Source organism: Carex rostrata, chromosome 14 (assembly GCF_964058835.1).
Source record: "Carex rostrata chromosome 14, lpCarRost1.2, whole genome shotgun sequence".
Classification (NCBI taxonomy): Eukaryota; Viridiplantae; Streptophyta; class Magnoliopsida; order Poales; family Cyperaceae; genus Carex; species Carex rostrata.
This window is the reverse complement of record NC_135931.1, coordinates 10,475,220-10,495,730: the sequence shown is the minus strand read 5'-3', so window position 1 is coordinate 10,495,730 and position 20,511 is coordinate 10,475,220. Positions and strand designations below refer to the sequence as shown.

General features: G+C 34.0%; 1 protein-coding gene across 1 annotated transcript; it reads left to right on the top strand.

Annotated features, from left to right (window-relative positions):
• Window positions 1–7,497: 7,497 nt before the first annotated feature.
• Window positions 7,498–17,543, top strand: ATLIG4 (DNA ligase IV). Its single transcript, XM_078314869.1, has 27 exons — window positions 7,498–7,973; window positions 8,494–8,585; window positions 8,777–8,862; window positions 8,974–9,110; window positions 9,382–9,456; window positions 9,703–9,794; window positions 9,918–9,989; window positions 10,609–10,688; window positions 10,785–10,822; window positions 10,914–10,920; window positions 11,048–11,203; window positions 11,356–11,431; window positions 12,202–12,326; window positions 12,504–12,538; window positions 12,618–12,676; window positions 12,802–12,885; window positions 12,987–13,079; window positions 13,172–13,220; window positions 13,315–13,402; window positions 13,552–13,749; window positions 14,115–14,240; window positions 15,321–15,420; window positions 15,502–15,607; window positions 15,759–15,892; window positions 15,981–16,139; window positions 16,281–16,436; window positions 16,517–17,543. The coding sequence occupies exons 1-27, from the start codon at window positions 7,638–7,640 to the stop codon at window positions 17,193–17,195; spliced, it is 3,438 nt and encodes a 1,145-aa protein (XP_078170995.1). The 5' UTR covers window positions 7,498–7,637; the 3' UTR covers window positions 17,196–17,543.
• Window positions 17,544–20,511: the final 2,968 nt, after the last annotated feature.

The following is a 20,511-nucleotide window of genomic DNA, read 5'->3' as shown; positions in this document are numbered from 1 at the left end:
AATTAAACCTTTTCTTACAGTAAGTATATCTAAAAAAAAGCTCATGAAAAGCTGTGCTCTAAATACAAATTAGTAAAAAAAAACAACAACAAACACAATCGTATTCTGCTAACTCATAGGAATATTGAGTTAGCGAATTAATTTGCAAGCTCTTAAAAAGTTTGCTAACTCATAAAAGTCACCACTTTATTCATTCCCTCTATTACCATTTTAAATATACATTCAAAACAATATTTTTATCAATTTGAATAATAAAAAAATAACACTATTCTCGTACCACTCCGGATAACATTATTTTGAACTTCTAATCCGAATATTGTTATTTTTGTATTAATCTGTACACGATTTAAATAATGAACCCAAACTGCTAAAGAAATCTACTTGCACTAATCCTTACATTTTAAAGACTAATTTTTTAAGATAAATTTGACGTATTGCTCATTTCGTATGATCTTCTCTAACATATGGTCTACTTGCACTAATCCTTGCAAGCGGGTTTGGATTGAAATGGAAAATTTGACATTTAGAAGTAGGTAGAGTCAAATCTGTTCTAAATACTTAAAAACATTAGAGATATTGCGTCGGTAAAAAAAAAAAAAAACTATGTTACTAATATCAGCACCCTTTTATTTCAGCTGCAGGCTGCCGCAGCAATCTGGAAAGATGACGATGTTTTAAACGGACAAAGCTCGTACTGTGAAAGAACAGTCGCCGTTTTAGCGTCCTTGTTCACGTGAGTGAATGGATATTGGACCAATAAGATAAAACTACGTGCTGTTTCAGTTGACATATCACTCCGCCAACCGATAAGGATTGACTCCCTGACTTCTTCTACACTTCTACTGCCGTTTTATGTTTCGTTTTTAATGAAACAGGGCCTAATAAGGCCTTTTTAACCAAAATAAATCTTGGGCCAGTCCACGGGCATTTCTAAAGGCTCATTATCATGTAATTCATTCTTTTTCTCTGAAGCTAGTCTCTGACAATCCGGCACAAAAATCTTCAAACTATTATGGGCAGTCATTTTTAAATTTTAAAACTCGATCCATTAAGTTATTGAGAACCTTCTTCCTTGAAGGGCACACCTCAAAGTATGAAAATACTAACCATAATATCACAAGTTCAAATTCATTCACTACCGCAACATTACCGTTGTAATACAAAGATCATTAATTAAAGAAGGTAAATCAATCAAGATGAAAACTTAAGCCCATGTTTAAATAAACATTTTTTTTTTTTTTGGAGAACAACTGTTTATACTAAGTTATGTTGTATTGTATCACCCTATTTTTTTTTTGTTTGGTTGTGTAGTTGAAAGTATACAAAAATAACATCTTTATTGTTGCGCATCCAGATATAATAATATAATGAGAGTGACAAATCATGATGATAACAAATAATAAATAATGATGATAACAAATAATAAATAATGGTGATAATAATAGTAATATTATTATGATAAAAAGGATGATAGAAAATAAATAATAATAATAATACCAATATAATTTGACTGATAACAATGTAATAACAATAAGATGATGATGGTGATGAGTGCGGTGTTTTTTATTAAGTTTTTCATTTCTAATTTAATTTTTGGTTATTTACAATTATTTAGTTTACTATTTTCATTTTAAGATTTTTCCAACAACAAAAAAAAATAACCGCTCCACAGTGAAACGGTCCACTTTAGAAGAGAACCACCCACTGTGGGGCGGTTGGGGCAGGATAAAAAAAAAAAAACTGAGGGCATTTTTGTTAATTTTTATTTAATTGAGGGTATTAATAAAAAAAATCAAAGTTACATGGGTTAGGTCAGGTCGACCAGTGACCCCTGTTCGAATTGAGTTCAAGTCAAATGATTTCGATTCTAAGTCGAAACGCGTTAAAATTTGACATATAAATATTTTATGTGCATGTAGAGAAGATAATATAGATCACATCTAATAGTTTTAATCTGACATATAAATTTTATAATTTGTGTTATTTGAAAATTATAAAATGAAGACATGATGGGCACAAAAAATATCCTTTATCACATAACATAATTAGTTATTAGTTATACCTTTTTACTATTTGAACAATACATTACACTCATCTTATTCCTTGATGACGAGGGATCACTTGACAATGGTTATTTTGACAATTTTATCAATGAATTAAAAAAGATTAAATAAAATTAAAACCTTAAAAGGTAAATTATACATATGTTATTGGATATACAAATATTCTAGCAATTAAACTCCATTCAGTTTAAATATTGTTTGATAATACATTGAGAATTGCTAATTTTTAAATGTTGAAATTTCAAGTCATTTGTTGCATAGTGAAATATATATACACTTAACTATTCTTATATGACAGACATAATATGTGTATAATATAAATCGTGTCTACAATGTCGGATTTCAAATTTAAGTTTTATTTTTAATGTTATGTTAGGATCATATAAGAACGGTGCTATTCACATTAGTGTATAAGAATAGTGCAAGAAAAGTGCTACGTGAACAATATAAAAAATATATTAATATTGTGTTACACGGAATAATTAATAAAGATGTATGGTATGTAGGGTGTAGACGGAGTACGTGAATTCAGAGTGAATAATGCTAATATCATATCGGTATTCCTCTTTCAATGAGAGAATACGGATATAGATATGGATAGTAAATATATATCAAAATTTAAAATTAAATTTGTCTTAAATGGATACGGATACGGAGCATAGCGCTAATCTTACTATCTTATGGTTTGACATAGCAAAAATTTATTCGAATGGTGCCCCAGCTTAAAATAGTGTTACCCTTTTGAGTTAGTGTCAACGGATGTATTTAAACATATTCTAAATCGTTAAATTATTAAACTATTTTTTTAAGTGATTTCCTTTTTTTATATTAATATTCTAATCAAATCAGATTTAACAGGAATTGGAGGTTAGATATATGGGTACAAGATCTAATTCAGTTTAATATTCGGTTGAAATCGTTTAATCTGTATCAATCAATCATGTGTATTTGATCTACACAAATTTTAAAACTAGCAGTTCAGATTTTGATATGAATCGAACAACACCAATCAAGTTCGATCCAATATCCATCAGACAATTCGATCCGATATCCATCAGATTGCTCCTTGTTCCTTGGACCAGGCTAGGGGTGTACAAAAATACTGTCGACCCATCCGACCCGTCCGACCCGTCCGACCCGTCCGACCCGATCCGTATTTTACCGGGTTGAGATGTTATTGGGTCGGGTACGGGTTGGATTTTGACAAACCCGTTACTTTGGGTTGGGTTATGAATTTGCTCTTAACAACCCGTTTATACCCGGACCCGGTCTCAAATCTATGTTTTTACATTTTTACATAACTTGTTAATAGATTTGTATTCAGAGAAGAGAAAGAGGAGAATTAATGAATCAATTTTTTTATTATCTTGATTGAATGATTTTAGAGAGAGAGAGTTCGCATATATAGGTTCAGTAGTCAATTGTTATTACATGATTCCCTAACTGCTATTTTACATATTGGTACAATCTAATTTGCCTAATTATATAAATGACCTCTATTACTTCTCTTTCTATTTACTCCTCCTCTCACGTTTAAAGCACCATTTATTTCTACCCAATTTGAGGATATTTAAGAGTTTTAAGTTTAATTTGAATTTGAATTGTTATGCTTTTTTATTTCATGGATTTTACATGCGATTGTTATATGTCGCTACTTTTTTTTTAGGATGTTACATTTTAGATATATATTTTTTTGTTATGGATGTTATATGCTAAATTATTTCTATTTTATTTATGTTTGTCACTTTTATTTGTACCTAGTTTTAATAAAAATAGTAAAAAGATATATAATATATTTTCGATCAAAATTATAACCCGTTTAACCCGTCTAACCTATATAACCCGTAATAACCAGTATATAAAAAAATAGATGGGTTGGGTTAGGTTATGGGTGGGTCAAGTAAAGAATTATTTTAACCCGGTGTAATCGGGTTGGATTCAAATTTTAACAAAATATCATCGACCCGCCCGTTGTACACCCCTAGACCAGGCTACAGACTTTTCCCGCTGAAGAAGCACCACATTTTTTGAAGGCCTATAGTCTTGAGGAAACACTATATTGAAGTTTGAAAAAGCAAGAAGCTGCGTCGGTGTTCTGAGTCTTCTGACCATGCTATTTTATACATCTGAGAAGATAACATATAGGCTGAATCAACTTTGTTTCTCTTGGAATTTTTTTAACCTCTGTAAATATGAAATTTTGATATGCAATTTGGGTTAAATTTAGAGTTCAAATTATAATAAATATCTTGAATTTGGATTGGTAATTCTTGGTAATTAGAAACAAAAGTCAGAGTATTAGAAATTACAAGTTAGAGTAATTTTTTTTTTTAATCTAGTACCCGATTAGCTAATAGGTTTGAACCCGATTCGCTACTTTTTTGCCCCTTACAAAAATCTTAAACCCGCCCTAGATATAGGGCTGCAACTAAGCCTAAAAAAAGCTCAAGAATGTCATACAACGCTTTAACGGATTAGGGACATGCTAGCTGCTCTGTGTAATTGGCAATAGACCTAGGAGTAGATCTTAGGTTGTGCTCCAGAATGCAAGGGAAAATCCTCATTAAAGAAAAGGAAGGGGACAGCGAAGAGGGGGGGACGAATCCTCCGCACAGTAAATTTACACCTCGATTTGAAAGGTACAGATCTTGTCAAAACAAAACATAGCGCTTCCGTCTCTTCTCCTCCGCACAGTAGCGCATACCCTCCACTCCCTCTTCGATTCTCTCCTTCTAGAGTAGGTGCATACGCTTGGTTGATGACTCTAAATGAGTATACTACTTTTAGTATAAATTAATATACCTTTTATACCATTATTTTACTTTCGTTTGGATCACAAGCTCATTATGCTACCGTGTAGTAATGTTGGGTGTTGATCCACATGGATAAATATATTAAAATATTTAACAACATATACTAGTCTAGATTCTCGGGTTTATAATAGTTTGAGGTGGTGGCGCTAATTATAATTAAGATACAGGTGTAAACAGATAATAGAGAGCCTCTAGGGTTCAAGTCATCTCCTTTTAAATTACGTAGAGTATAATTTCGACGTCTCTCTATCTCGTATGCGACGCTGTCACTGTCACGTGCGATATAGATTGTCCCACAAGGCAACCCACATATGTCACTGTCACTACCAGCAGGCGCTTAGGGTTTTTGTGCTTATGCGATTTGAAAGGTTTTCCGATCTTTCGATCAGCTTTTGGGCTAGCAATTCAGAATGTTATAAGTATGCAATTGTCTTCCTCACACCAACACAACTGATCATATCCTATCTTACCCCAAATTAATATTCCAAAGACCTTACTTATTTCTAAGTAATTTCTAATATAAATTAAAGATACGATTTACAATATCCTGCTAAGGGAGCCCACTAGGTTCTAACTCTAGTCTTTGAACCGCTGTCAAGCTTCATTAGCCGAAGTGTTCAAAGTTCTTACATGTAATCTTACTCACACCAAGATACAAAGACTTTACACCTATTGATGTGTGGAGGGCATTGGCATATAGTAGACATAACTATGTATGTAAGGATATGATAAAAAACTATTCAAAATATAAAGAAATCTCAAATCAACATAAACAAAATATAAATTATACTAAAACATAATAAAGAATCCGATAAAACCTTAGCTCTAGAGATGAGAATATTAGCTTCTCATAGCCATGACAAAATAAAAGAAATAAAATAAGAAAGACATAAACTACAACCCTTGAAGATTGAAGAACTCTTGCCACCTTAGATAACGCCTTCTTCTCCCGCCTTAGGCTTCGATGGTTGCACTTTCCTTCTCCATAGTTTACTCTCTGATCTAGCCTAATTTCTGGACTTAACACAATTAAACACGCACACTATGTCCTATTACAAGAGGGGTTTTTATAGTATTCCTAAAGAGGTGTAGTGATGTTGGAGGTGGTGGAGATCATGGGGGGCACGGGCCCACCCATGATGTGTAGATTTTGCCAAAAATAGCTCGACGATCTTGGAGGTGAAGTATGTGCATCCTTTTAGAAGGATTCTGCTCGAAATTCTCGTCAACGGTTGAGATTTAATCCAATTAAGACAGTTCATGAAATGAATTCGTGGACTCGTGCGGCCTCTTGGGGGGGAACCCGTATGGCTAAGGTTGTACGGCTCCTGACTTAGCGGATTTTTTGCGTTTTGCACCATTTTGCATGTTGTGCACTTTGTGTGAGGTGTTGCATGCTCCATGTGATGCTCTATTTTGATATCATTTTCAGAAATTGCCAAAATATGACATTTTTGCTCCGTTTTTGGCCTAAATACTCAAATTTCTACAAAACCTGTCAAAATAGCCTATAAAAACATTTGCGGTAAATAATTCGGAAAAATGACTGCTTTGCATTCACTTTTTCGCCATTTTTGGTACTTAAAAGTGATTTCCGCTATATAATTTGATGTCATCATTGGTCATATGCGACCTGTCAACGTCATAACTTCCGCACAGTATTTTCCTCTTCCCCTTTCTCCACGTACCCTCTTCTGAAGCTTAATCTTAGTGTACTCCAAAATGCACCAAGTCACTTTCATAATTCTAAAACTTTTAATTATGTATATTAAAATTTAACTAAATTTCTTTCTACTTTAGTTTTTATATAATTCAACTCTCTTTATAAAATATTACACGTTTTACTTGTAATTTAGTGGTTAAAGTTATTTATTGTGATTGTACAAGAATTTTGTTTCAAATCTTACTTACCACGTTATATTTTTAAATATTATTTTTTAGTCCCTTCTATCTAAATTTTATTATTCCGTGCCTATAATATGAATATATTGACATAAGTCATTTTACGAAAATATAAAGATTCAAATCTTACATGTATAAGAATAGGGTAGATAAACATGCGAGTGTTTAGAACTTATTAACCATCGTAAAAGAAAAATATTATATATACAAAAAGTTGAGGACCTATAAAGAAATTCATATCACCAAAAATGATATAATATTATAATATTTCTGTTTAGATCCAGAATGTTCAGTACCAATCTGCACGAGTATTAAAGGGTTTTTTCTTTTCGGAAAACAGGTGCGTAGTCTGATTAATGAATAATGATACGGCTATAAAAATTATTCTCTGGATGAGCTCAATCTAAGGAGAAGGAAGACTTGTATTTTAATTATTATATATAATTTTCATTCATGTAAATATTTAATTTTTTAGATGAGATAATTAGAGCTATGTATATAAATTTTGTTATCAATGCATTTGTTGGCATGATTTATGCCAACCATAAAAAAAAGGTTTTTTTTTTTGTTTAACACGTTTCGTCTTTGGAGCGAATTAATTGGAATTTTAATCGGACTGTATCTAAACAGAAATATTATGTTACCTCATAGGGTATGAGCTCCGAACTGAAGGACGCAACGCAATATTGGAGAAAGGCGTCAAACTATGCTATGCAAGGAGAGCGGTCCATTCTTAAAATCTCAAAGTTCCTAACCCATACCCCTCCGTGGCTCCGTCAAACCTTCCTCGCGACGATTTTATAAACGTAGTCGCAGCATTGATCGAACCCTTTCCCGAGCCAATCCTACTCTCCTCGCCATGACGGACCAGACCGTCCGGTTTGGTCTTCTAGTTAGCATGTTCCAGGCCATGCTCCGCGAGCGCTCGTCGCCAAAGAAGCGACGGTTCTTCCGCAAGTTCCTCGATCGAGTCTACACGGGTCGCGAATACTTCAGCGCCGTGCGGCTGATTCTGCCCAGTCTGGACCGGGAGAGGGGGTCGTATGGATTGAAGGAGGCCTCTTTGGCGCAGTGCCTGGTGGAAGCGCTGGGTCTAGCTAAGGACTCGCCAGATGCGGTGAGGTTGCTCAATTGGAGGAAGGCCGGGTCCCGAGCTGGCCAGAATGCTGGCAATTTTTCCATGATTGCTGCTGAGGTGTGGCCCTGCTATCTTTCTCTCTGTCTCTTGCTCCCGCTCTGAATGTATGTGATGTGCCGATGTGGGCCTCACTTGTGTAAGATGGATCACCTCTCGAGTCTCGACTGGTCACCATCAAATATTCAAGTGGGGCCGTGTAAATAACTGGACCAGTTAGTTGATGAGTTAATTTTTTTTCACTTGTGTTATGTAACCTGTCTGACGTGAATTCTGGGAAAGGTTACTTGTATAATGCCTGTAATTTTGTGGCAGTATTGCTGATGTGAGGGATGCACTGTAGATCTTTCTGTGTATCGGTTATGCCGCTGGATGTTATTTAAGGATTAAGCATGGTTAACTTGATATGATCATTAGCTAAATATTGGTCAGACATACAATTTCGTTTATGAAAGGTAATGACTTTGAAACAGAAATTCCAATACATGTGGTATCGTCCATCATTTCTCTGTTTTTCTTTGTTCTTTGTTGCTTTTGTTGGTATTGTGTAGGCTAAAACATTTGCTTGGAACTTGATCAGGTGTTACAAAGTAGGCAAGGCATGTCATCAGGGGGGTTAACAATTAAGGAGCTTAATGATGCACTTGATCACCTAGCCACAACAGAAAATAGGTTTCTTTTGAGCTTTCTTAATATTATTTTATTCATTTTGTGGGTTAACCTCGCCTTTATTGTGTAAGCAATTGATGATACGATGTAATACTCCGTTTTAGTGCTTGAGTTAATTTTAGCAAGCGTCAGTAACTCGGATCAATTATGATCAAATATTCAAATGTATACATAAGGCTTCTTGTATTTGTCAGGTCAGAGAAGGCATCCGTGCTTGCTGGCCTTATAAAAAAGACAAATGCTTTAGAAATGAAATGGATTCTCATGATAATCCTTAAAGGTTTAATGCTTACCTCTTGATTGAATTTCAAACTTATCTGATAAATTTATTTATTTATTTTCGTGAACACGCTTGCTTATTTGAGTAAGCTTATACCTCTGATTGGTGTAGATTTGAAGTTGGGAATAAGTGAGAAGAGCATCTTTCATGAATTCCATCCTGATGCAGAAGATTTGTTTAATGTCACTTGTGACTTAAAATTGGTTTGTGAAAAATTGAAAGATAGAGGCCAGAGGCATAAAAGACAGGTGCAATTACTATGCCTCTATCTTCTATACCAACTGTTCATAACTTCATCTCATACTGACGTCTTGCTGTGATTACATGGATCTTAAATCTGATGTGAACAACTGAACAAATGATTACTTTTAGTATCTAAACTCAGATGCTTATTTGGGGAGAAACTTTTTCAAACTAGTTGGTTGATAGACTAGTGTCATAGGTTTCATACTTTAAGACAAAAAGCGCTATTTTTTTTTCATTTACTTTTTGCATTTATATCTCATTATGGATGTCTAGGACATAGAGGTGGGAAAAGCTGTCAGAGCGCAGCTGGCTATGAGGATTAGTGATGCTTCAGCTGCTTGGAAAAAGGTAACTCTTGTATTAATACCCTTTTTGTGTGATTAAGTGATGCTATCAAACATGGGCCTAATGCCATCACTTGGTCACTTGAGCACATAAGGTCTGCTCCCGAGTTAGAAAGAAAAGGAAAGGAAAGGGTGTTGAAGTATATTGAAGTATTCCGCTTGTTGCCATTTGTTATATATTTCTGCATTTTAGATATGTTGACCTTTGCAAATTTCCAAGTTTTAGTCCTTGCTTTTCTTTATTTTGCAGTTACATGGAAAGCAAGTTGTAGCAGAGTGCAAATTTGATGGTGACAGAATTCAAATACACAAGAATGGCGATGAAATCCATTTTTTCTCACGGTAACTCAAAAAAGTTCTATCCAATACTCTATTTCTTATTGTTGATCTTTTTTCCTTCTGTTCTTAGATCAATCAGGAGTGCAATCCTGAAATCTTATGTTAGTCAATTACATGATGTACCAGAAATTTTATTGATCACCCTGAGTATGCCCCTGGTATGTCGAAGATTATTAAAGAAAATATCCTCGTTGACAGGTATGTTGAAACTCCCTTTGTTAAATTTGCAGCTTATAAATCTCAGCCTTTCACCAACATAATACAATTGGCCTTTATTATACCACTACGATGACAAGTACAAGTTGAAACAAATATGAATTAAAAGAGATGCTGAAAATACTGCAACATGGGACCAGTTCATATATCCTCTTTTAGTTATCTTCTTTCTTTCTTTTTATTTCGGAGGGGCAGGGGAGGTAAGAGTGGAATAGATCCAACCAGCTTCCATTACCATTACCATTACCACAAAAGCTTAAAAATTACAAACAGTTTAGTTAAATCTAACGATATTGTACCCCCTAACTAATCCTGGTACCACCCAGTATGCAGACCTTTTCCTTGAACATACAGCCAAACCAAACACCCCAGACAACCCCCTCGGCATCCAAAATAACAGTCAGCCACATACACAGAAAGTATAAAAGTCCCAATTCAGATAGCCTCTGGCTCCTGTTGGTACTGTTTCACAAAATGTTATGCTCCTTGTATGCTTCTCTCTCTCTCTCTCTGCTTTTTCTTTTGGCAAAACTTGTCCCAATATTTTTTATCTAATGTTTGTATTGCAAGCTCTAATTTGAATATATGTTACAATTCAAAGGTGCATATTAGACGGTGAGATGCTCGTTTGGGACACAACTGCCAACCGATTTGCAGATTTTGGTTCAAACCAAGAAATAGGTCATTTGACTAATAATTACTTTTTCCCTTCAGCTAATTTTCCTTGTTTTTAAAGTGCAATTATAGCAACCACCTTTTTATTTTTGTTTTGGACAGCAAAGGCAGCAAGGGAAGGATTTGAAAGTGATCGCCAGGTGCTCATCTGGATTGAAGCTTTACCAACTATATTTTAGTCTCATAAATAGAATAGTTTGATTTAACTATTTTTTCTTCTTCTTCTTGCAGTTGTGTTGTATCCTTTCTTCTTCATCTCTAAATTTTGTGCTACTGGTTAACTTTTTGCATCTTTCTATAATATTACCAGTTACTCAGTTTTTCAGTCTTATCTGAAACTTGTATATCTTGACCAAAAAATATAGATGTGGCTTTTGATGTACTGTATGCAGGGGACACAAGTGTAATCCATCATACCCTTGCTGAAAGGCATGAAATTCTTCAGAAAATAATAAAACCTATCAAGGGTCAATTTGAACTTTTACTTCCTAATGTGGGCCTTAATGAAAATTGCAAACCGGGTAAGTCATAAGAGAACACTGGAACAGTAAAATATTCTATACTTTCTGTTGAAATATTTTCATAAAGAGGCACCTAAGATTTCTGTCTTCTGATATAGTACAGTACAAGTTTTATATTGTACTGGTCTAATTGTCTCTGTTTGAATTTGAAGGAGAACCATGCTGGTCTATTATTGCACGTAGCCAAGAAGATATAGAGAAATTCTTCAAAGAGACAATAGAGAACAGGTTGGATATATTATTTTTAAATCTTCTATTGACTAACATACTCATTTGACAACCGTGACAACTGACAAAATACTAGTCAAAATAAAAAAGTTCTAGAAATATTCTCTGTAGTTTAGATAAGGTTGTGTATTAAATTTGGTACAATTTGTGAATCATTTGGTCATTTGGTTAGCTATCAAGTGCAATAAAACTCAACTGCTAATTTTCAAATCATTTGATGGGTGACCAATTGGTTTACAAATTGCTCCAGATTTGATGTACGGCCTACCTAAACTATAAATAATATATTTGCAATCCTTTTTATTTTTATTTTTATAAGCTTGTTGTAGGTCGCCATGGTTGTCAAATAAGTTTGTTGTCAATTTAACCTATCCCCTACTTATAGTGCCTTACTTAAGGTTCTTTTGCAAAATATGCCCCGTGCTTTATCTTATTTGCAAATAGCAGTGAACTGGGTAGATTAGTTTCTGAAAAGGTGTGCTCAATAGGGATCAGAAAATTTAATTGTAACCCTAATGCGGGCAGCCATGGCCTAATGGAACTAAAATCAAGTCATGTAAGTAAAATGAGGGATTTGAAATTAAATGAGTCGGCTCTAAAAGCTACTTTCTAGACTTAATATGAAAAAATGGGGCAAATTGGACAATCTTTTGCCTAACATAATCTTAGTTCTTGCACTTGGTATCTTAACTTATCGGGTACTGTTGCAAAGTTCTGTTTTTCTCCTTTTCCTTTATTGTTTATGCATACTTATTTTCTTAATTGACTAGGGACGAGGGGATAGTAGTGAAGGATTTAAGTTCCAAATGGGAACCAGGTGACAGAAGCGGCAAGTGGCTAAAATTAAAGCCGGACTATATTCATGCTGGATCTGATCTAGATGTTATTATAATAGGTAAATAGGAAAGAACACAATAGAGAAAGGGAAAAGTGGTTCTTGATGGTTTTCTATATCATGGTGAAAAAAGCCTTTTGGTTTGGAGGGCTATATTTGCAAAAACATTTTGGTGATATAAGTAAAAAGGGTTTAGTACACATTTTTGTTGTTAACAGAAAATGTGCATGTTTTCAGGAGGATACTTTGGATCTGGTCGACATGGAGGTGAGGTAAAGTTTCTCTGATCTAGTAAATTATTTCGCTCTAAGAATGCAGCTGTGGTAGTCTTTCATTATTCACTTTTTTCAGGTCGCACAATTTTTAGTGGGTCTGGCAGAGCGCCCTGATCCAATTACTTATCCGAAGCGGTTATTTGTTTCTTCCTTTTCACTCAATTTCCTTATTTCTATTTCTTTAGATAGAAATATAAATTGGTTATATTTTGTCTAATTGTCGAATAATTGATTGTTATTATTTCGCCTTGTCACTCCAGATTTCTCTCTTTTTGCCGAGTCGGCACTGGCTTATCTGATGAGGAGCTCAATACACTTGTTAACAAATTGAAGCCCTATTTTGTGTATATGTTTTGTTTTCCTTTTCTCTCTATGATCGACCCAACATCTCAAGGTATTTTGGTTTTCTGGGTGCAAGAATTGACCCATTTTTGTTACATAACAGGAAAAATGAGTACCCAAAAAGAACACCACGTTTTTATGAAGTAACAAATAACTCGAAAGAGAGGCCTGACGTTTGGATTGAGAGCCCTGATAAGTTGGCTTCCTCCTTTTTCTTTAATTTTGTCTCTTCAATTTTTTTTTTTTTTTTTATTTCGACAATTTATGTATTTAATTCATTATTCATAGGTCAGTTTTGGTATCTATAACTAGTGATATCCGAACAATCAAATCTGAGGTAAGTCCTATTTCATTTTTTTCAATTGATTTGTCGCATTGTTGCTACATATTATCAAGTTTGGTTTATTATTTTTTTCCTAAAATTATCTTAGGTTTTTGCGGCACCATACAGTTTAAGATTTCCTCGTATACACCGTGTGAGATATGACAAGCCCTGGCATGAGTGCCTTGATGTCCAGGGTACATTTGGAGCTTATATTTTCATCAGTTTTGTGTGAATTTCTTGGTTATGCTAGAATTTTTTTATTAGGGACTTAACAATCTTTCATTTATAGATATCTAATTGTGCATAATAAAATATTTAACTTCCTTTTTCTAACCATTCTTAGATTTTGTGGAGATTGTACGGTCAAGTAATGGCACTACAAACAAGGCGACAAACGAGACAACAGATCGTGAAGCAAAGCGTGTGAAGCCAACGAAGAAGGGGGACAAGATGACTCTGTCAATAGTTCCTTCACATCTTGTCAAGACAGATGTCTCCAGTCTCAAGGAAGAAACCCTAATCTTCGCTAACATGATTTTTTGTATCCTTTGCAAAAAGGGAAAGTAAATTATAGTTAATGAGCAAAAAATCATTCTTAAAAAGAATACTAAAATCACCCTTGGACCCTTTCAGATATCATGATATGTTTTATGCTAGTTTTATCTGCCTTTTTATTAAAAGAGATGGTCAAAACAACACACTGCTCTTTTCCTATAAAAAAATAGTGAGAAAGGACAGTACTTTGGGCATTTTTTTTTAAAGAAGTACGGCAGGGGACGTTCTGGTATATTCGATTATTGTATGGGTACTTGTAGTATTTTCATTAAAAGTGTTTCAATTTTTTTTTCTTCCAAAAGTTGAATAAAATATGTTCCCTTGACCTGGTGCTATTTTGATCTTATTAAGACTTCGCAAATATACCCCCATCATATAATTTGGAATATTTTCACAAGCTGGTGGTTGAAAATGGAGGCACTTTCGCCATGAATATCAATCCCTCTGTTACCCATTGCATTGCCTCTGAGAAGAAAGGTTACTCTTTATATTAATATTTTGAAAATTATTATTTAAATGCTTAATGTCTTGTATTCACTGAAAGGTCACCTTTTTTTCCTGATCTTTTAGATATCTGCTATTCACTGAAAGATCACCTTGTGTTTTTAAAATATTGTGCTAAACCAGATAATTTATCTAGTGCCAGACCTGAAACTTTAATCATGTGCCTTAATTATAAATATATAGCTTTATGATGAAGTTGAACTATAGGAACTTTTACAAGTTTTGTCATAAGCTAATTATATCTTGTGGCATATGAAATTGAAATAGTCAAGTACTTAAATATCCTTCTTTTTTATTGTTACTGATCAGTATCTAATTTATCTATTATCAAATTGTCACAGTAATCTTGATTTTAGATGAGTAGGGTTAAAATGTACCATTGGTTTTGTGCCCCAATCATACCCCACATATTTATGAGTTGAGATCCAGTAAAGTAACCTAACTTTTGGGTTTTGGATCAGGACCGTCCGATTCAAATCCGTGATAATCCATCCGAAGTGGAGCACACACATCCCAAGTAATGAATCCGACTCCCGAAATGATTTCGAGCAACAAATTCGAATCAGACGGTCCTGATCCAAAACCCAAAAGTTGGGTTACTTTAGGGGATCCGGACCCCATCTTTATCTCTGTTCTCAAAGTTCAAACAGTCAATCTGGATTGCTCAACATGATCTACATATTCAAATGTGCTTAGAGACCAAATTTTATATTTTTTGGAAATTTTTTACTATTTTTTTAGATAGGCACAAAATCACTGCTTTTGGACCATCCAAAAACAGTGATTTTGTACCTATCTAAACAAATAGGAAAAAATTTGGTCTCTAAGCACATTTTAAATAGATATCATGCTGAGCGGATTGGATCGACTGTTTGAACTTTGAAAATGGATATAAAGATGCGGGGTATGGTTGGGATACAAAACCAATGGTGCATTTTAACCCAGCAAAGGAGGAGTGATACACTTCTCATGGATATTGGGATAATTTGTGATAGTACTTAATAGGAATAATTTCTACTAGTACTTAAATTCATTCTTAATCATACTATTTAGGGATAAAATACCAAGCAGCAGTGCGCCAAGGAGATGTGATGCACTACTCATGGATATTGGACTCCTGCAAAGAAAAGTGCCTTTTACACCTGGAACCTAAGTAATCTTAAGATACTCTTTGACCCCTTCCTTTCTGTAAACATTTATTGAGATTTGATTATTGATGGCTCTTATGATGTAGGTACATCCTCTTTCTTGCTGATTCTTCAAAATATAAATTACGAGAAGAGATTGACCATTTCTCTGACTACTATTTCTGGGATATTGATGTAGCTGATCTCAAACAGGTGAGAAGGGCATAATTGTTTTACAAAATAAAAAAAATATTTGCTCTTCACTGAAACTGTGGACTCATTAAAGTACTTTAATTTGGAGAGAGTAATTGTATACTAATATTTTGTTCATTATTCTTCTTTGATTTTTTATATTTTTTTTAAGATTTTCAGCAATATCTCTGAACTGAAAACCCCCGACGACAAATTGCAATATTACAAAAAAAAATATTGCACAGAGGAGAAATTCTGTTTCTTTCAGGGTTGTCGCATTTATTTCTACAGGCCTACACCTCTCAAGTACATTTCCTCTTAATTTCATTCTCCTCTTCCTGCAAGGTCCTCTTGCCTTTTTGATAACCTTTTTTTTTTTTTTTTTTTTTTTAAGGAATCATGGTTACAATGTAATATCAAATCTTGCATTGAAGAGATTGGAGCTCGAGTTGACCATGCATGGGGGTGAAGTTTGTACTAGTCTTATGCTCGCTACCCATTTGGTTGCTCATTCTCTTGTTGGGTCATATAATTTTGATGCAGTATACAACAGGTTTAGTTTAACTCTCTCTCTCTCTCTCTCTGTATCCATTAATATCATAATTTATGACTTTTAATAGCATTGCAATTTCCAGATCATCTTTAGTACTATATTTGTATTTATTTATTTTTTTACTACAACAACAAAATTTAGTGTTCCATCTGGTGAGCGGCAGCTGGTGCATTACAAAAGGGTTAAAGTAGTGACTCACACATGGGTTGAGGATTCTTTAGCCAACCAGAGGAGGTTGCATGAGGATTCCTACAATTTGAAACCAATTACATTTGAGGAAATTGAGGTTGAGGAAAGGTAAATGTTCTATGTGATCATCTTGTCAATTCTTAATTTTGTAAATGTTAGGTTTAATTTCCATTTATATTTCATTTCAGAGAGGAAGAACAAAAGCCTCCAATTGACACAATTGACCATAACGACCCTAATGCCCCCATCCCTCTGGATACAAACACAAAGAGGAAAAGAGGCCGACCTGAAGGCCCGAGGTCAAGGAAACCCAAAAGAGCCCCTAAACCAGCCCCAAGAAGAACACGTGCCAGAATTGGGACCCGACGCACGAAAATAGGTCAAGAAAAATCTGAATCAGCAGAATCGAAGTCAGAAACAGAATCAGAATCAGAAGTGAAACCAAGGGAGGATCAAGAACCAGAATCAAAAGCAAAGCCAACGGAGGATCAAGAACCGACAATTGGCGTGCAGTTTGTCAAATCTGAAGATGAATCTATGGATTTGGAAATTGAAAACACAAATAACCTGAAGGATGATACTCCAAGGGGAGAGATATTTGACAAACCACATGATGAAGTAATTGAAGAAAATGTGAGTAAAGGTGTCAATAAATTGGAACAAATGGTGGATCCAATCCATGCTATGCTACTTGATATGATTCCAAGCCTGAGCCAGAGGAAAGAGGAAACTGGTACCAGTTCCGGTAATAAAAACAGCAACACTGAGACTGAGAAACTACCAGCTCAGCCAGGGCCGAGCATCAGTACACCAAAGAAAAAAGTGAGCTACAAGGATGTAGCTGGCCAGCTCTTGAAAGATTGGTGAGTGTGCCTACGGGCTTCATCTCATAAAAAAATAAAAAAATAGTCAGTGGCTTCAGGTAGGGTACTGGGTGTTTATTTGTGATCCCCACACCTTTATATAGAACCTTTATGGTTTTTGAGGGTAAATGCGGTCAGATTCTAATTTTGTGTTGTAGTATTCTGTGTGGCTGTACAGGGACCATACCCATCCTTATTTTCTGACTGCTTCATGTAACTTCAGTATAATTTACCAGGTTTTGTGATGGATTTCGTCCGAGTGTTGTAATAGTGTGCTTGTTGGTTTGGTGTAAGTTCAATAAGAATTTCACCTATGCCCGTCAAAAACTTCAATATTTTATATACTTTCCTATATCATACTTATCCTTCTAAATTAGAAAAGCTCTCATATTTATCCAAGTTAACATCCTTTTTTACTAAAACTAGTTTTAAAATCATAAACATTCATTTTGTTATCGTGACAAATAAAGAAAATATTGATGGTAAAATAGGACCACCTCGCGTGTCAATAGAAGCAGCAGCATGTACAGTAGAATCGAAACTCATTTCGGTTTTATGTCCCCTTGTCATTTAATATTCTGATATGTTACAATAGCTTAAGCAGTTCTGTGTATGTTTGACATCGGTTTAATAATAGGAGAACTTTTCAGTTGTCTTCATACTAGTCCCTTTTACTTGATCTATTAGAGCAAGTGCCTTGTCACACTTATTTACACTGAATCAGAAAAGGAACAGGTGGGAGGAAAATAAGAAGTCTGTCTTTTTGCTTGGTGATAGAATGTGAGAGAAAGTTAGAAGGGAAATCTATAATTTATTAATAAAAGGTTATTTTAGTTAAAAAAAAATAAGTAGTTTGAGATTTAGATATTTCTATTTTTTTTTTTTAAATTATACTGAGTAAATATAACAGTCTTTCAAATTTAAAAGGATAAAAATGATATTATAATTTTTAAAGAATAAAATGTTCAATATGTGTAATTAATTCCGCCCAGAAAGAAAGTCTATTGCCAACTATCAATAACCACCAGAATATTTTATCTGGAGGTCACTTTTCAAATTTCAATAAAGAAAAAAATCTCAATAAAATAGCATTCAATCACTGTGGCAAAATGTGGAAGGAAGAATATGTAGAGTATGAGGCAAAGATGGAAAATATTTGAAAGAAAATACTAATAAAACATTTTTGTTCATCCAACATCAAGAAGTGTTTAATGAATAGTTGAATACATTATGGATGAGTAAAAATATTTTTATATTCATACTTGTCTAAATTAATCTTATCCGTATTCTATTTGTAAAATATAATCAATATTAATAAAAAAAATGTCCCCCAAATCAATGAACAATAATAGCTATAGCACCTATGTTGCTATTCGATAATTAGTAAAATCTTTAGCACACGCTTTGCTTTAACGATTAAGATGCTTATTAATTTTGATGCACAAGTCAACTTTAATTCTTTGAAGTTTGAAGTGTTGCTTTGGGCAGCGGTTGCTTTATGCGAACACATATTTAACTTCTCACTGACAAATTTATGAAACATCCTACGTACATTTCTACTGCCTGTTTTTTATTGAGTCATCTTTCTAAATTTATGTAATGAAATGAAACTTGCAAGTAAAATAAAAAAATGATCATTAGTTCCTAGTATACAAATTTAGAAGAAGACATTTGCTGGCATGAATTTATTTAGATACAAACTTGCAAGTTGGACAACAATTGCCTTGTTTGAACTTGCCAAGGCTGCAAACTAAACCAATTAAAATATACTATTAATTTATATCACTTTATGGAGCAATCATGAGATCGAGTCGGTATTGATTGATTGGTATAGGTTGATTGGAAGTCATTAACTTTTGATGGCTTGTTCAATCTAGTAATATGTATTTTGAAACCAGTTGTGTTGAATAGATTTGCCTTTGATGTTTCTCCTTTGTAGCGGCTTCTGAGAATTATTGTGTCCGAACGATTGTTAATATTTTGTTTCCAAGATTTTCTCAGGCACGTAGGTTCATGCTAATATTATCTGGCCAGCTTACACTTTTATTATTTTTTGTCTACTGAATATATTAGTCAATGAAACCTAAGAACAACAAATCCAGCAGAAATTTTTAATCATATATGTTAAAATTTAATTGAATTGAATTTTTTTTCAAAGTTTTTTTATATAGTTCAGTCTCTCTCATAAAAAAATAGATATGTGCTTGTAGTCTAATGGTTAAGACTCTATTTTGTGCTTGAAATGTCTTTAGTTCAAATTCCATTAATCACAAATTAATAATTATGCATTTTAAGTTTTAACCCCCTAACTAAATTTTTTAGTTTCGCCCTGGCATATATGTCAGTTCTTCATTTGTTTAAAATAAGTTATTCATGAATACAATATGTACCTAAATAGAATTTCCTGCAAGATCAATTGGTTAAATTAGCGCAATTAATTAAATTAAAAAACAACATAAGACCTTCCCATATAAGTCCTTGTACCAATAAAATGTTCGTCTAAGGGTCCGCTGATGTACTAAAATCTGGAGTTAGAATATGGAGAAAAACAGTAAATTGTCTGAAAAGCACTTTTCTTTAAGCAGTTTAATTTTCAAATGTCCCCAAAAAAAAAAAAAAAAAAAAAACTTTTTTAGTATGCCAAAAAAAAGTTCAATCTTATTGAGTCTTTAATTTTTGTATCCCCTATCTTTTATTTTGTTTTCCCTAAAATTTGCTTAGTAACACATTTCTTCCCTCACTTTTTCTTCTCCTTGGTAATCTTGCCCTTTCTGGTATGAACTAAATGAGACAAGAGTAGGTCCGATGGGCATTGGACTTACTTTTAGGTTCAATTAGCTCTATCACCGTACGATTAGCATTAAAATCTGTACACATGGAAATTGATAAAAACTCATACGGATTTTAATACAGAGTGCACGATTCTTGATGCAATTGGATAGCCAGATCACCCATCGAACCAAAGTAGGTCCAATGGGCATCGGACCTACTCTGAAGTGGAACTAAACAAGTAGGATGCAAGAAAATATAAACAACTATGTTTCTAGAATGTAACTTCTAACATTTTTAAAGAACCGTTTCCATCACATCAAATGATCCCTAAATTAAACCATTTCTCTTATGACATTTTCATCAAGCAAGGCCAGCTTGGTAAAAACTAGGGCAATAGACACCTGCATTGAGTCAAGAAAGGTTTCTATAGACCCAGAACCACAGGTGGATTGATATGAACCCATCACACAAAACTATGCCCGTCAAACAAAACTATATTTCATGAATACTCAGGAAAAAAGAAAAAAAAGAAGTTCAAACTATTTCAG

What these genes read in the sequence shown, in the direction of transcription:
- ATLIG4 (XM_078314869.1), top strand. Translation starts at nt 7,638, where the DNA reads ATGACGGACCAGACCGTCCGGTTTGGTCTTCTAGTTAGCATGTTCCAG. An exon ending in TTTCCATGATTGCTGCTGAG is followed by an intron (nt 7,974 to 8,493) that starts GTGTGGCCCTGC and finishes GAACTTGATCAG; the next exon opens with GTGTTACAAAGTAGGCAAGG. An exon ending in AAATTGAAGCCCTATTTTGT is followed by an intron (nt 12,886 to 12,986) that starts GTATATGTTTTG and finishes GTTACATAACAG; the next exon opens with GAAAAATGAGTACCCAAAAA.